The sequence below is a fragment of the Hordeum vulgare genome, chromosome 2H (genome assembly GCF_904849725.1).
Source record: "Hordeum vulgare subsp. vulgare chromosome 2H, MorexV3_pseudomolecules_assembly, whole genome shotgun sequence".
Classification (NCBI taxonomy): Eukaryota; Viridiplantae; Streptophyta; class Magnoliopsida; order Poales; family Poaceae; genus Hordeum; species Hordeum vulgare.
The window spans coordinates 586,863,899-586,878,412 of record NC_058519.1 but is presented as its reverse complement, the minus strand read 5'-3'; the positions used below and the strand labels follow the sequence as shown (position 1 = coordinate 586,878,412).

Below are 14,514 nucleotides of genomic sequence, written 5' to 3'. Positions count from 1 at the left end.
TCCGTTCCATAATATAAGTCTTTTTAGATATTTCATTAAAGGACTACATACGGATGTATATAGACATCTTTAAAGTGTAGATTCACTCATTTTGTTTTGTATGTAGTCCATAGTGAAATCGCTTAAAATACTTATATTTAGGAACGGAGGGAGTATTTGTTTTCCGGCACACAAAAAAAAACAATATATTTGTTTGTATCAATATAAAAATGCCCAGAATCGTGTAGTCGATCGCAGCCGTCCACTCGGGTGGTCGTCTTGAAAGCGACCGAGACCGAGGGCCGAAATGAAAACCCTCGCGCGCCGCTGGCTCGGCAATTTCCCCACTTTTCCCTCCACAACCGCAAGGTTTTCCCTCCCTCCGCTCAACCCACCCCAGCGCCATGGCCTCCTCCTCCTCCGCCGCCGCCCCCGCCCCCGCCGACACGTACGACATCCCGTGGGTGGAGAAGTACCGCCCTAGCCGCGTCGCGGATGTCGTCGGCAACGCCGACGCCGTCAGCCGCCTCGAGGTCATCGCCCGCGACGGCAACATGCCCAACCTCATCCTCTCCGTAAGCGCCATTTCCTCGAACACCTTCCGCGCGCACCCTCGCAACACGGAAAGCTCACCCCCGTCTCCTCTACTCCCATGTATTTTTTCGCCAGGGGCCTCCGGGGACCGGGAAGACGACGAGCATCCTGGCGCTGGCCCACGAGATGCTCGGGCCCAGCTACCGAGAGGGCGTGCTCGAGCTCAACGCCTCGGACGACAGGTTGCTGCTGCCGTGACATGATTTTGTACCGTCGGTTCGTGGCTGTATGAATTGGTCGTGTGATGGTCGATCCGTGCTTTTGCAGGGGGCTTGATGTGGTGCGGAACAAGATAAAGATGTTCGCGCAGAAGAAGGTCACACTACCGCCGGGACGGCACAAGATCGTCATACTGGACGAGGCTGACAGGTAAATGCCATCCCCAGACTGGGAGCCAGGCCTTGGTGGTAGCTCGAGAAACAAAAGGAAATACTAGTGACCAGCCAGGAATTTCAGATGGCGGGGGGGGGGGGGGGGGCAAGAACTGGAAGCACTTAAATCATAGAAGGCATTGCATATTGAATACTATAAACTAGTATATATGACTGAAATATTCACACCGTCGAACGATCCGAATGAATATTACATATCTATTAACTTAACTTCAGCTTTAGAGTATGAAAACCAATGTTTACATAAATTTGTCAAAACTGAACTTGTCTGCTAGTTTCTTCGCTCTAATTTCTTAGAACTGAACTAACTTTTTTTGAGAAATACGAAACTGAACATACAATCTGTCCACAAATCTATTCCTGATTTAGTGCTGATGTTTGTAATTTCTACGGTTCTACTTCTGTACTTGAAAGACACAAACTAATCTGATGTTAATAACCAGGAGGCTGCACCCAGGCGTGCAGCGTCGCTTCGATCGCAGGAGGCTGCGACTGCCGGCTAGGAAACAAAGCGGTTAGAGTTTTTTAGGGAAAGCGATTAGATCATAACTGTGCCACGCGTGGGTGCTAGTCCCTTGTCTTCAACGGTGGGCTTTTTTTTAAAATCTCTGTCTGGGTTTTGGGCTTCTGGCCTGTAACACGTTAGCGGTTAATAGGGGGGGGCGAACACGAATGGAAACATGCGTAATTAGCCAAAATCATGATTGCTATCGAGGGGGGAAGGAATCGTCAGGGGGGGTCTCCCCCCCCTGAATCCGTCCCTGCCAGTGACCTTGTTGATAGCTCACCGTCGGTTGGTTTCACATTTGAGAATGGTATGATTCATACTGGATTGTGAACCAATGACAGGCCTGCATTACAATGAACTAGATAGAGGTTATCGACTTATCGTATTTTTCTATGAAAATAGGCAGGGGAAACCCTACATGTATATATTAAAGATAATACTCCCTCCGTATCAAAATATAAGACGTTTTTTGATACTATTTACTTTCAGACGAATTCCTAATTGTTTGAATTGTGTAATCTCCCGTTATGGAGATTGGTTACCGACTTTATTCAATTCATGACAATAATAGGTAGAAAGTTCATATTCTTCAGTCATTGATAAACAACTTGTTGGACAGTACTCAACACAATTGCCACAAAATATACAAACTCCAAAATCTAGTATAAAAAAACGTCTTATATTTTGATACGGAGGAAGTAGTGAATTACTCAGAATCACAACTTCATATAGCCCAAACGTCTCATTTGATAGAAAATCTTACATGATGGGCCCACTCATCAGAGCTTGCTGAATACACAGACATGTCAATCGCCCCTAAACAGAATACAAGTGGAAATGTCAATGGACATCACCCCAAAAAGCAAACACTCTGATATGATTATCGCACCAAAATGTTTATCATCACAGTAACACATGGTATAGGTGGCAACTCCATCCGCAAGTGTAGTATTACAATATTTTTAAGAGCTCGAGTTATAGCTCAAAATGTTGTTCAGTGGTATTGGTAACTATTTTTTAATTTCTGTTTACTATGTGCAGCATGACAACAGGGGCACAGCAAGCACTGAGAAGAACCATGGAGATTTATTCCAACACCACAAGATTTGCTCTTGCATGCAATACTTCATCTAAAATCATTGAACCCATCCAAAGTCGATGTGCTATTGTCCGGTTCTCGAGGCTTTCAGATCAGGAGATCCTTGGCCGCCTTATGGTCGTGGTGGCTGCTGAAAAGGTAATGTTTAGTAGCTCTGGCAGTTGCAACTTTGCAAGAACTTAGCTATAGAGGGTGCTGTCTCTGTTGCCTTAGCTAGAAGATCAAGCTGGTACTTAACTGCTTTGTTTATGTAACCATAACTGTCCAATTTGGACTCCTGGATGTTTTTATCCATGTGAACTGCTGAAATCCTTACAGGGGGATCTCATATGCATAATGTTCCAACCACCTTGAGTTATTATTAATTTAAGGTGCTTTGGCACTAACTAAAGATTACAAGAGAACCCCTTTCAGATACATGACCCTACATATGTTTTGTTATTTTCTATAGCATTGAGGATATGTTTGCCTGTATTAATTTTCTTCTAATATCGCTTGCCATTCACTTTTAGCCTTTCACCGTGCTTTTTATCTCTGCATAGTGATCTTAATACATGTATACTAATTATATTGAGTACTCAGGTGATAGTCGCCTTCCACAGTTAAAGGAAAACGAAACTAGCCTTTTTCTTTACTAGCTGGAAAAGCAGAACTACAACCGCACAAGAATTAAAGGGTACCTTAATAGAACAGGCTTAGTTTGGTATTGTGAAGAAGTATTTCCTAGTTGGAGAGCTTACTTGGGATGCTGATATCAAGTAGCTGTAATTTAGGGTATCAATTCCAACCACCATGAGCAATTGAGATATGCATCTTGCTGGTGTCACAATTTGGTGGCTTGACTACTGCTCTTAATTCTTACCTGATCATGTAGCCTTTGCTGCCGATATGTTATTTAACCGTGAATGCTTCTGATTCCTAAATCCTAATATTAAGTAATTGGCTCAGTTAAATATTTTAATGCTACTTGAGTGTTCTTGCTCAAGAGGTTGTTATTTTCAGAACCAGTTAATTAAGATTGTATGACAGCTAGTGCATGTGGAGTGGACGTTATTGTGAACTGATGGTTAAAGAAAAGCACACGCTTAGTCTATCCCATGAGGATAAGTCAGTTCGGTCTTAAAAAGTACCCGCTTAACTACTTCACTGCATGTACTTTGAGGCTCTGACTGGTCGAGTCAAGTGGTGCATATCCTATTTTGTCATCCTAAATTGTTTTTTTTTTAATAAAAGGAGCATCCAGGCTTCCATTTTTCAGTGTCTTACTAAAATGTTCAAAAGACCAAGTCGTTTGATTGATAAACTTATTATTCTGCCAATTGGGTAACAAGGATGGTCAATATGAAACCTCTCCAGGAGCTTGCTTACCTGCAAGACTTCAAACAGGCAACTCCCAGTTGTTTTCAGTAAATTTCCGTTTTATTTTTATTTTGTTGTGTTGAAATCCATTTGATCATCTTGATATCACTATATTTGTTCTTATTGCCTGAAAGTTTGTTAATCCTTGAAACTAGGGTGTGATCCGAACACCCCTAAATAATATTCTGTTTGTTAGTTCTGGGGTGCACTGGTTTAACTGTATCTAACATATCTATTCTTGTTCAATGAAGGTCCCTTATGTGCCAGAAGGTCTTGAAGCCATCATTTTTACTGCTGATGGTGACATGAGGCAAGCTCTGAACAATTTGCAAGCTACAGTTAGTGGGTTTCGTTTTGTTAATCAAGAAAATGTGTTCAAGGTAGGCACAAGCTATCTCATTCTGCATCATCTGAGTTCTGCAATACCTCTTCAATCAGCACTAACAATGAACCGGTTCTAGGTATGCGATCAACCACATCCCTTGCATGTCAAGAGTATGGTGAAAAATGTACTCGATGGGAAGTTTGATGAGGCCTGCTCTGGCCTAAAGCAACTCTATGATTTGGGCTACTCTCCTACCGACATAATCACTACTCTCTTCCGTGTCATCAAGAATTATGACATGGCTGAATTTCTGAAGCTGGAGTTGCTTAAGGTAAACCCAGCCTTGTTGTTTATGCCATTGTCCCTTCTGATTTATCCCACCAACTAAATTTTCATGTTTGTTCGTGCAGGAAACAGGATTTGCTCACATGAGGATCTGTGATGGCGTTGGGTCATTCCTTCAGCTTTCTGGCCTTCTGGCCAAGTTTGCTCTAGTGAGAGAAACAGCAAAGGCCTAATACTGCAGCTGCGCTGACGTCAGTTAACAGTGTGGTGATGCATAGCCTGTTTATCCCTATGTCGTGGTATCTCAGTGTGTAAGATAGTTCTTTCTTTGCTGAAGTGAACTATTTATGTTTATTTCGCATCGGAGATGTAGTTGTAGCCTGTAGTGACTAGTGAGGAGACCGAGTCCTCGTAGCGCGACTGCTTTTGGCCCAGCCATTGGTGGTTCACGGGCTGCTGTATCTCGGAACTAATCTATGGTTTTTTCTGGTCTTTCTTAGTCTATTGCGCTGTCGTACCAGCATCATGAAGGAACAGTCAGTTATCCAAGTCAACTGCATATCAATTATGGATTGGCAGAAAATGGATCCATCATTTCCTTGCATTTTATTTTCATTCTGAATTTTACAGTCCAACTGTCCGAACTTACGAGCAGAGTTGCAAAAGTGGTCTTCTAATCCTGAGCCCAAATGCTCTTGCTGTGAACAGTAAAAATCCAAAAATAGGGAAAAAGAAAAAAAATGATTTTTTTACAACAAACGTTGCTTTGTTTTCTGACAGCAAATTTCCGTGATGAAATCACATTTGTGGAGGTTTGGTGAGAAATAAAAAAATCAGCACTCCAAAATTGCTTTTTTGGAGCATTGATTTTGAATTTTTTTTGCCCAGAGCATTAGGTTTATGAACATTTACGCGTATGTAGAAAATTCAGCAATGCTTGTTGCCAAAAGTGTTCATACTTTCTTGATTTTCGTTACTCACTCATCCAGTGTCAAAAAAGCCTTACATTATGGGACAGAGGGAGTACTATTTTTCGGTTAGGCACATTGAGCCGAGAGTAGAAACTCCACGTCCCAGAGTTTACAGCTATTCTGCGTTCTCATCTTAGCGTCAGTGCACAACGATGTTGAATGTCAGATGACATCATGATAAAGTAAACTGCAGATTGATCTGATAATCTTGCAAGTTAACATAGCAAAGTTGATTCTTTCTAGTAGACTAGTAGATGACTGATTGCTTGCCAGATGACACCCCCGGAACCTAAAGACTTGCTCAAAAGGAGACCGAACATATGACCAACGGCGGGACATGACCATTCTGAGCGAGTTCCTGCAGAAAGCATCACATCTTGCCATCCCCAAAACATGGAACCTCATAGCTACCAACACTACCTACCAGTCCACCATTGCTCTGTGGTTAAGCTCTTACTGTCTGTCCAAAATGCGAATGTCATGGGAGAGAACTGCGAGTCAATACCCGAACCACCACCATTGCTCTGTGCTAAGGACCTGCCCAGCCCGGTCCTTACCACCTAGCAAAGGCCACGCTCCTATTTTCGCGGTTCGTTCTCGACTCGAGACCCATCGCCGGCCGCTCCCTCCAACGCCAAAAAGTCCCCCCATCTCCCGAAGCTCAGGCGTCGCAGCGCAGCGCCGTCTTGATCCTGTTGATGGTGCAGGAGATGAGGCTGCCCACGGTCTGCACCGACTCCACGGTGAGCTTCCCAGTGGGCTGCCTGCTCCCGAGTATCTGGAACGCCACGGTGAGCAGGGAGCCGCATGCCTTGTGCCCACCGTCGTCGCCAGGCACGCTAGGCAGAATGACGAAACCGGATGGCAGGAGCATGATCGACGCCGGGTCACCTTCTCCGCCCATGACACGGCGCATTGCCGGGATGTCCACAGGGGTGTACACCACCATCGAGCCGGATGCATCCATGCAGGTCTCCTGTAGGACCAGAATGCTGCTGTCCTGGTGGGTGTTTGGGGCCTATACCATGTAAAAATTAGACAGTATTTAGGGTTGAGGTTAATAAATAAAAAAGGGAGCACAGGAAGAATAGTCACACAAATCATGCACGATTAACATCCTGAAGCCGAAAACATTCTGCCAATGATGATGCTTATGACCAAGACCCAAAATGGCACAATAGATGCTCATAGAAACTAGACGAGTTTACACAGATTTAGAACAAAGAATTCCCTTGCCGTCTTCATATGTCTCCAGCTGACTGCATGAATTCTTTCAAAAGAAAAAACATGTCCGACCATTATTGTTTAGAGACTTGATTTCGAGCACTTCCACCGATAACAAACATACTACTCCCTCCGTCCCAAAATAACTGTCTCTGAGCTTAGTACAACTTTATACTAGGGCTAGTACAAAGTTAAGACACTTATTTTGGGACGGAGGGAGTAGTAAATTTCATGATTTTGTGTACAACTGTAGTAATGCCAGCTTGACTGCATGAATCCTAAAAGTACACCTAATTTGATTTCGGAATAGAACTTAGATACCAGAGGACATCCTGATTTACTTACTACCGTCAGTCTCTTGCTGTTTTCTTGTACTACAAATCGACACATTTGGGTGCGTGCCTGAGGGGAAAAAAACTTACAAAATTATACAAGTCATTTATGTCGAGTACTTTTATTGATAAACATAGTACACTAGTAAATTTCATGATTTTGTGTATAACTGTAGTAATTCAAGCATGACTGCATGAGTCCTAAAAGTACATCTACTTTAGTTTTGGAATAGTCAATAGACTGGTGAAAACATCTTATGGTCTTCCTCGAATATATGTCTAGTTTATGTCTAGAACTAGTTGTACATCTATTTTTCTAATACTTTAAGCAGTCAAATCACATCAGCCAGGCGAGGACAGGAACCAAACACATGAGTAGCAGGCTAGCCTGGCCAGGCAAATTTTTGCATCATCCCAGGCTCTTTTCAGGCACCTTATTTTCTCAGGCACACTAGCCAGGCCTCTAACCAAACACGCCCTATAACTCTCAATTTCACACTTATTTGTCACCATGCTCAGTATTAACCATGCCTTACCCATACATACACTTGTTATACCTTCTGAACAAACATTCGGAGCATAGTAACACGTTTTAGGTATATGTGTTGTTATCTTCTCAAATCTCGAAAGCTTGAAAGTGATGCATTGTTCCCAAGATTACAGCACTGAATGGGCTCAGCTTCTAGATCGCTGAAAAGCCTCTCGACTACTAGTCAATTAAACACGCAATGTTTCTAATAAGCATAGAAGGAGCAACAACTAACTAGGCGAAGTGATAGATAATACTCACAGTGCCCTTAAGTAGAGATACAGCGTTGCCATTCAGTTGCCCCTTGTAGATTTTTGTCACCTCCTGCATAGAGCCACCCCTGCTTAGGATGTCCCATTCAGCACGCGTTCCCTCATTGCACAGGAAGTTGAAAAGCCGTTTGGGTGTTACAAGCATCCACACCGATGTGGCAGCACACACCACCACACCACCAGGTGGCACCCCTGGTTCATCCACACTCCTACGTGCCATGATACGCACATCCTCCCCAATGCTCCCCGTGAAGTCATCCAGTTTGCTCCATTCAGCAGAAGATGCGCCCACCCCCGCACAGAAGTTCTCCATCATCCTCTCTGCTAACCTCAGCAAGCTCCGTGATCCTTCCAACATGGCATCTGTGGCATATGTGGCGCATTGCAATTTTAATCCTAAGGAAGCAATACGATGCAAAGCATGCCACATAGGTGCTGACATTATCATATTTCCATACCTGATGCGTCTTGCTTCGGCATGAGAACGTCCAAGCACTCATACTGACGCTGTAGCGTAGAAAGCCAACGCCCTGCGCCAAGGGCAAGGCCAGAACGAAGGAGAGGCCGGTAGAGCTGGTGAATGGAGGATTCGTCATATACTGTATGTTCAACCCATGTAACCTGCAGTGTATATTCAACTGCATCTGTTAGCACCTAAGTGCATGACTGCATGCCCAAAAGCATTTTCAAGCTCTGCAGTGCAATTCTACTAGTGTCAGGTACACTAGTGCAAGCAAATCATGTTTTTACGTTTTGCTGAAATATTTTGGCCAAGTAATTGAACATGAAAAAGAAAAGAGAATAATTTAGACTAATCCTATCTCAAGATACTTACCTATCATGAACTCCTACATTGTACTCCCTCCGTTCCTAAATATAAGTCTTTTTAGAGATTTCACTAAGTAACTACATACGGAGTAAAATGAATGAATGTACATTCTAAAGTATGTCTATATACATTCGTATGCAGTCTTCTAGTGAAACCTCTTCAAAGACTTATATTTAGGAACGGATGGAGTAACATGTATTGAATGATTACATTCCAATAAAACTACAATTTGACACATTTTCCCACACTGTTGGTTGCATCTAATTAGCAAACGATGAGTCAATGAAGGGAAGATAAACACGGAATCACACAATATGATTGATATACGAACAGCTGATCCTTCTTCACATGCCTGGCCTTTGTGATACGCCACACGAATGACAGCCATAATGAAACCCATAAAATAAATAACTAGCAGTCTAGCACCCTTGTCAACTTATGGACAGATAGCACGAAAAAAAGCTGATATATGTGAATTAGATGTGCAAAAAATAACTGAAGCTTCCTCTTTCAAAGACTAAAAGTATCTTCCATGAAGACAAATAATAGACGACGTGGTCAAGATCTTAAATTCTCGACGATGAGACAAATTGATGATATGTATTGTGGGCAGTTAGTATAGGATTTTCGCTTCAAGAATTGGACCCGAGATTAAACTAAGAAAAGGCGCATGCTAGGGAAGAAATAGTGGATTATAAATCCAGTTAATTATTCACAAATCACTTGTTTACCCTCTCTGTGCCGACAAGAGATCACCTAACTTGAGGTGGTGGGCTAGCAACCGCAGTTACTAAATCTATTGAAAAAACTGAGCGTACCCTATTGGCTTGTGAGTACTATACTGCACCGTGATCACTCAATAACGCACTAAACCAAAAAAAAAAAAACTGTGAAAAGAACATTCTCATGCGGTCATGCAGATCTGGAACAAACATGCATTTTGCAATAAGCTAGCTGATGATCACCGTATGCATAGAGCGGTAAACCGGTGGAACTAGCACGGTTGATTTTGGTGGTAGCCTACTAGGAGTGGCAAATAAATAGCATAGCTGTTACTGATCAATGAACACAGAGGCATTGCTAACATTGCTTTCAATTGCCAACCTAAGAACATGATGTGAACAAGTTAATGTAGACTGGATGGTGTACCTTGCAGAAGCCATTGGGGATTTCTTGCACCACACAGCCAGAAGGCAGCCTCCGGCACTTCATATTTGCAGCGGTGGATGCCACGGCAAGGCCTTGCTCCATCACCAACCCATCAATGGAAACATCCACTACAGCCCATAAACACTCACCCAACTGTTTGCAGAACCTGAGAAAGGTGACCTCCCTGATAGGGACAAGAGGTGAAAGAACCTGCAGCTTTGCCTGCATCTGTTGCAATGATAGACGAAACACTTAGATGCGAGTACAGTTAAGTAACTATAAGACGTGCATATGGACACTAGAGACTGATCAACACGACACTCACAAGCAGCAATGCACCATCTCTACTTCCTGCAGCTCCAGTAGAGATCTCCTCGATTGTCGATGATTCGGCGATTATGCACGAGAAGAAACTGGACCACTGTCTCTGAAGCAAGATTTCAAAGCAGGCAATGTAAGTTCAGACATACATGTAATGAGGCAATAGCAACAAGATGGGGGGCATGGTGAGACGAGGACAACCTCATCCAACAGAGTCTCCACAAGCTCGAAGCTGCCGTCACTGGCTACAATGCCGGATTCCCTAGAGGCCTCTGATACAAACCCCGGAGGCTTCACCCCTATGGACGGCGAGAAGGTCTTCAAGTACTCTTCATGGTTGAGCGTCGCCTTGACAAGGGAACCGGGCAAGAGGGCATTTGGAATCCACAACGGCTCATCCATCTGCGCCATCTTGACGAGCTCATCCATTGCACTCGTCGCAAGCTCCAGGAAAACGGACTCGTCGATGCCAGCCTTCGCCATGGTCGTGACCGCCATTTCCACTGTTTGGCTGGAGGGACTGCCCGTGAACTCGGTGACCGTCGAGTGGGCCACGGTGGTCGCCGGCACTGAGCCAATACGGTCCACTGGCGAGCCTGGCGTGGGTGGCGCCGCCACGGAAGAAACGGACCTGCCGAGGAACGCGGAAGCGAGGGCGCAGGATCGGCTGAGCTCGATCCTGAGCGTGGCGTTCTGGACGCGCAGGCGCTCCTCCTCCAGGGACGGCGAGTCCTCAAGCATCGCCGGGACCGGGCCACCACAGCAGCCGCACACCGGACGCGTCATCGCCTCCCGGAGGGACAAGTTCTCGGCGCGCAGCTTGCCGTTCTCCTCCCTCAACTGCTTGTTCTCGTGCTGCAGCGATTCCCTCTTGCAAGATCAACCACCACAGAGAGGAATCAGCATTGCCAACAATGGCACTCGACGCGCAAACCAAGTAAAGGACCGAGAGTGTTGGAGCGCTCGATTAGATTAAATTGGATAATTACCTTGATCTGCGTGCGGCGGTTCTGGAACCAGAACTTGACCTGGCTCGGCCGGAGGCAGACCCTCTTGCCCACCGCCGCCCGCTGCTTCTCGTCGGGGTGGGGGCATTGATTGAACAACCTGCACCGATGAACACCGGCATGCATGAGCATGATCAAAGAAGCGGACACGGCATCAACTTATTTTGATGTATGTATGGGTGGGGACGTGCGCGTACGCCTGGAGCTCCTGGATCTGCTGCGGCGTGTGGCGGCCGTGGGGGGGCCTCTTGCGCTCGAGGCGCTGCTGGCCGAGCTCCGGCGCGACCTCGTCGTCCTCGCCGCCGCCGCCGCCGAAATCGGCTCCGGAGACGGCGTGGAGGTGGTCGATCATCGACGGGCTCCCGCTCTCCGCCTTCACGACGGCGCCGGCCTGCGGTTAGCCACGGGAGAGGGATCAAGGAAATTAAAGAAAAGGCACGCCTTTGGCAATCGCCGGACCGGACCACGCGAAGTAGAAACCCCAAGCAGCAGGTGGAGGAAGAAGAAGGGGGCGCGTACCGGCGCGAGGGAGGAAGGCGGCCAGGACGCGAGGTCGGCGGCGGAGTAGTAGGGGAACTCGTTCATGTCGGGCGCAGGTCCGCCGCCGTCGTCCTGTAAGAAACCCCAGAAGGCGGCCATTCCCTTTTCCGTGGGCATGTGGGAATGGGATGGGAGGGGAAGCGAGCGAGCGCGGTCGAGCCAAGAAGCCAGCCAGCCAGCCGGGGGGAGAAAAAGCCTGCGGCAGCGCAGTGAACCGCGTGCTTCTCGGGCGCCACGCTGCTGCTGCGTCGAGCGTCAACCGGTTTTCAGTTCAACCACTCCCTCACGCCTTCCCCCGATATTCTTCCATTAAAATATAGGACCGGAGCGGAGCGGAGCAGAGCAGCGCAGGCATAGGGAAGGGAAGGAGGAAGAGCAGCGGGCGGTGTGAGGTGAGATGACCCGCGCCGAAAGCTTGGCCAAGAAGATGGCTGATGGGCGATGGGATGGGTCGGCAGGCGAAGCACCCCGTGGACTGGCGAGGTACTCGTCGCATTCGAGGGGAAGAACGTGGAGCGGCGTGGGAGTGGACGGACGGACGGACGGGACGGGGCGGGGCGGTCAAAGTGGGTCGGGGTTTGCATGGCAATGGCGAAACCCTCTCTGCGCTGCGTTTGTCCGCTTGTTGCCGTATCGGATCCCCGTTCCCGCCTTTTTGCACTTGTTTCGCTGGCCGATCTGCTGCTGGCTCGTCAGTCTGTCCCCTCCTTCTTTTTCCGCACGGAGAGATGAGGGGCGTCGACCCTACCGGCCGGCCGGGTGGGATCAAAAGAGAACTCTGCCGGGGCCGTGTCGGTGCCTGCCACGGCCACCGTAAGTCACAGCGACAGCGGGGACGGAGTGACCCCTGCCACGGCGGCGACGCTGTCACGGTGTCACGCACGACGCTGCTGGCCGTAGGGATCGAGGCGGGGCGTACACGATGCACTTGTTTGTTGGTGCACGTGCTCAAGCGAGGGAGGCCACAGGCGAGAGGAGAGGCGCCGGACGGGGCAGGAACCGAGGTGGTGCAGGCCTGCGGGCCGATGGAGGTGGACGACAGCCTTGTGCTTGCGGCTTGCGAGACGAGGGACGGGGCTGACCCGTCGCGTCGGATCAGGCGGCGAGGCGCGCGCGACCTGCTCGTGTCACGCGCGTCTGTCGTGGCTCGATGGGATGGGGGTGAGGGGTGAAGTGCCCGGTGGCCTGCTCCGCCCTAACATACTCCATACCGTAAGTAATACACACGCTCTATTAAAAAAAAAATACATTACGACCTCCGTGAAGGGAGTGTATACTACACGTATACCCAACCCTCAAGATGTTTTATTCTGCGGATATATCATATACTCAACCTGGAAGTGCAGTTCAAAATATTTACATACTACATACTTCATACTCTCTTTTTCCCATCTTAGCTACGAGATACTTCCTTCGTTTTAAAATAATTGTCTTAACTTTATACTAAACTGTACTTCCTTCTTTTCAAAATAAATGACACAAAAATGACTTATTTCTATACTAACTTTAGTAAAAAGTAGAGTCATTTTTTTAGTCACTTATTTTGGAACTAAGGTTCTGTTTGGAACCACAGTGCATTATGATAATCTGGATTATAAAGATAGATTAAATAATCTGGTTTGTAAAAATAATCTAGGTGGACATGTTTGGAGTCCAGATTATATAAACTGTAATCCAGGTTTCACATTGCATAATGATTTGTCTGTCCTCTGTTTTTTTAAAAGAAGAGTGACGGTGGTAGGAATGCAATTAACTCCAACTTTACAAGGGTAGTGGGTCATTAACAATCCATAATATGATTTTGGGTGGGGTAGAGTAGATTATGAGTTTTTAATAATCTGTCTATCTAGCTTTTATAACCTACACCGTAACCTGTCCTGTTTGGAGACATAATAGTTTATAAAAATTGAACTACATAATCTGAGTAGTTTCAAACATGGCCTAAGGGGGTGTGGTACTAAGCTTGTGACATTTATTTTAAATCGGAGGTAGAACTAATTAGCATGTACTCCATGCTCTCCCATTCAATGTTTGAGAAAACCCAAGTCACAAATAAAAAGTGAGAAAGAAGCATCACGTCAGTTAAAAAACTAACTATCCATGCAGCAAGCAGATCCATGTAGCCAATAATTAAGGGGTTGTTCAACTAGCACGTCATTATTCACCACACCATTCTATTTAATTAGGGTTCCCACTTAATTAACATATACTTTCTCTATCTTAAAATAAATGTCTCAAACTTAGTACAACTTTATACTAGAGCTAGTATAAAATTAAGACACTTATTTTGGGTCGGAGGGAGTAACAATTACTACTCCCTATTGAATTCTAGCGCAATCCAATAACCCTTCGGACATGGAGGTGTAATGGGACACGTGAAGGGTAAACATCTAAGGCCGTTATTGGATTGGCGTTTCTCAGTCCTATACGGTGTAAAATATACATACCTTCACCGGTCGTTTTTCTTTCCAGTTAAAAATCAAATATGACCAGTATTATACACATGTAAAATAAATACAAGTGTATATAAATACACCTAAACCAAAGAGAACGTAAAGGGTAACTACTATTGTAGATAAAAAATATATATATATACATATATACCTCTACGGCCTAGTGGTAGTTAGTAGTTACCACTACGCTGCCTAACTGCCACATGTCCTCTCGTACGCCAATACTAAACGGGTCAGTGAATGTCAAGATTCGTTAGCTTTTCATTCTAAGAACATCTTCAATAGATGTTGTATACTTTGATGTTGTAAACTAGGTGTTGTATAATTTATTAATTCATAATATCAA

At 45.8% G+C, this 14,514-nt stretch overlaps 2 protein-coding genes across 2 annotated transcripts; one reads left to right on the top strand and one right to left on the bottom strand.

Moving 5' to 3' along the window:
* Window positions 1-320: 320 nt before the first annotated feature.
* On the top strand, window positions 321-5,124 carry LOC123427476 (replication factor C subunit 4). Its single transcript, XM_045111529.1, has 7 exons — window positions 321-554; window positions 649-755; window positions 841-942; window positions 2,515-2,710; window positions 4,183-4,311; window positions 4,393-4,587; window positions 4,667-5,124. The coding sequence occupies exons 1-7, from the start codon at window positions 384-386 to the stop codon at window positions 4,772-4,774; spliced, it is 1,008 nt and encodes a 335-aa protein (XP_044967464.1). The 5' UTR covers window positions 321-383; the 3' UTR covers window positions 4,775-5,124.
* Window positions 5,125-5,690: 566 nt separating this feature from the next.
* On the bottom strand, window positions 5,691-12,013 carry LOC123427474 (homeobox-leucine zipper protein ROC4-like). The gene is made up of 9 exons (XM_045111528.1): window positions 11,695-12,013; window positions 11,373-11,566; window positions 11,158-11,275; window positions 10,370-11,038; window positions 10,173-10,274; window positions 9,848-10,075; window positions 8,328-8,490; window positions 7,859-8,232; window positions 5,691-6,530 (listed from the first exon to the last, which is right to left on the bottom strand). The coding sequence occupies exons 1-9, from the start codon at window positions 11,830-11,832 to the stop codon at window positions 6,174-6,176; spliced, it is 2,343 nt and encodes a 780-aa protein (XP_044967463.1). The 5' UTR covers window positions 11,833-12,013; the 3' UTR covers window positions 5,691-6,173.
* Window positions 12,014-14,514: the final 2,501 nt, after the last annotated feature.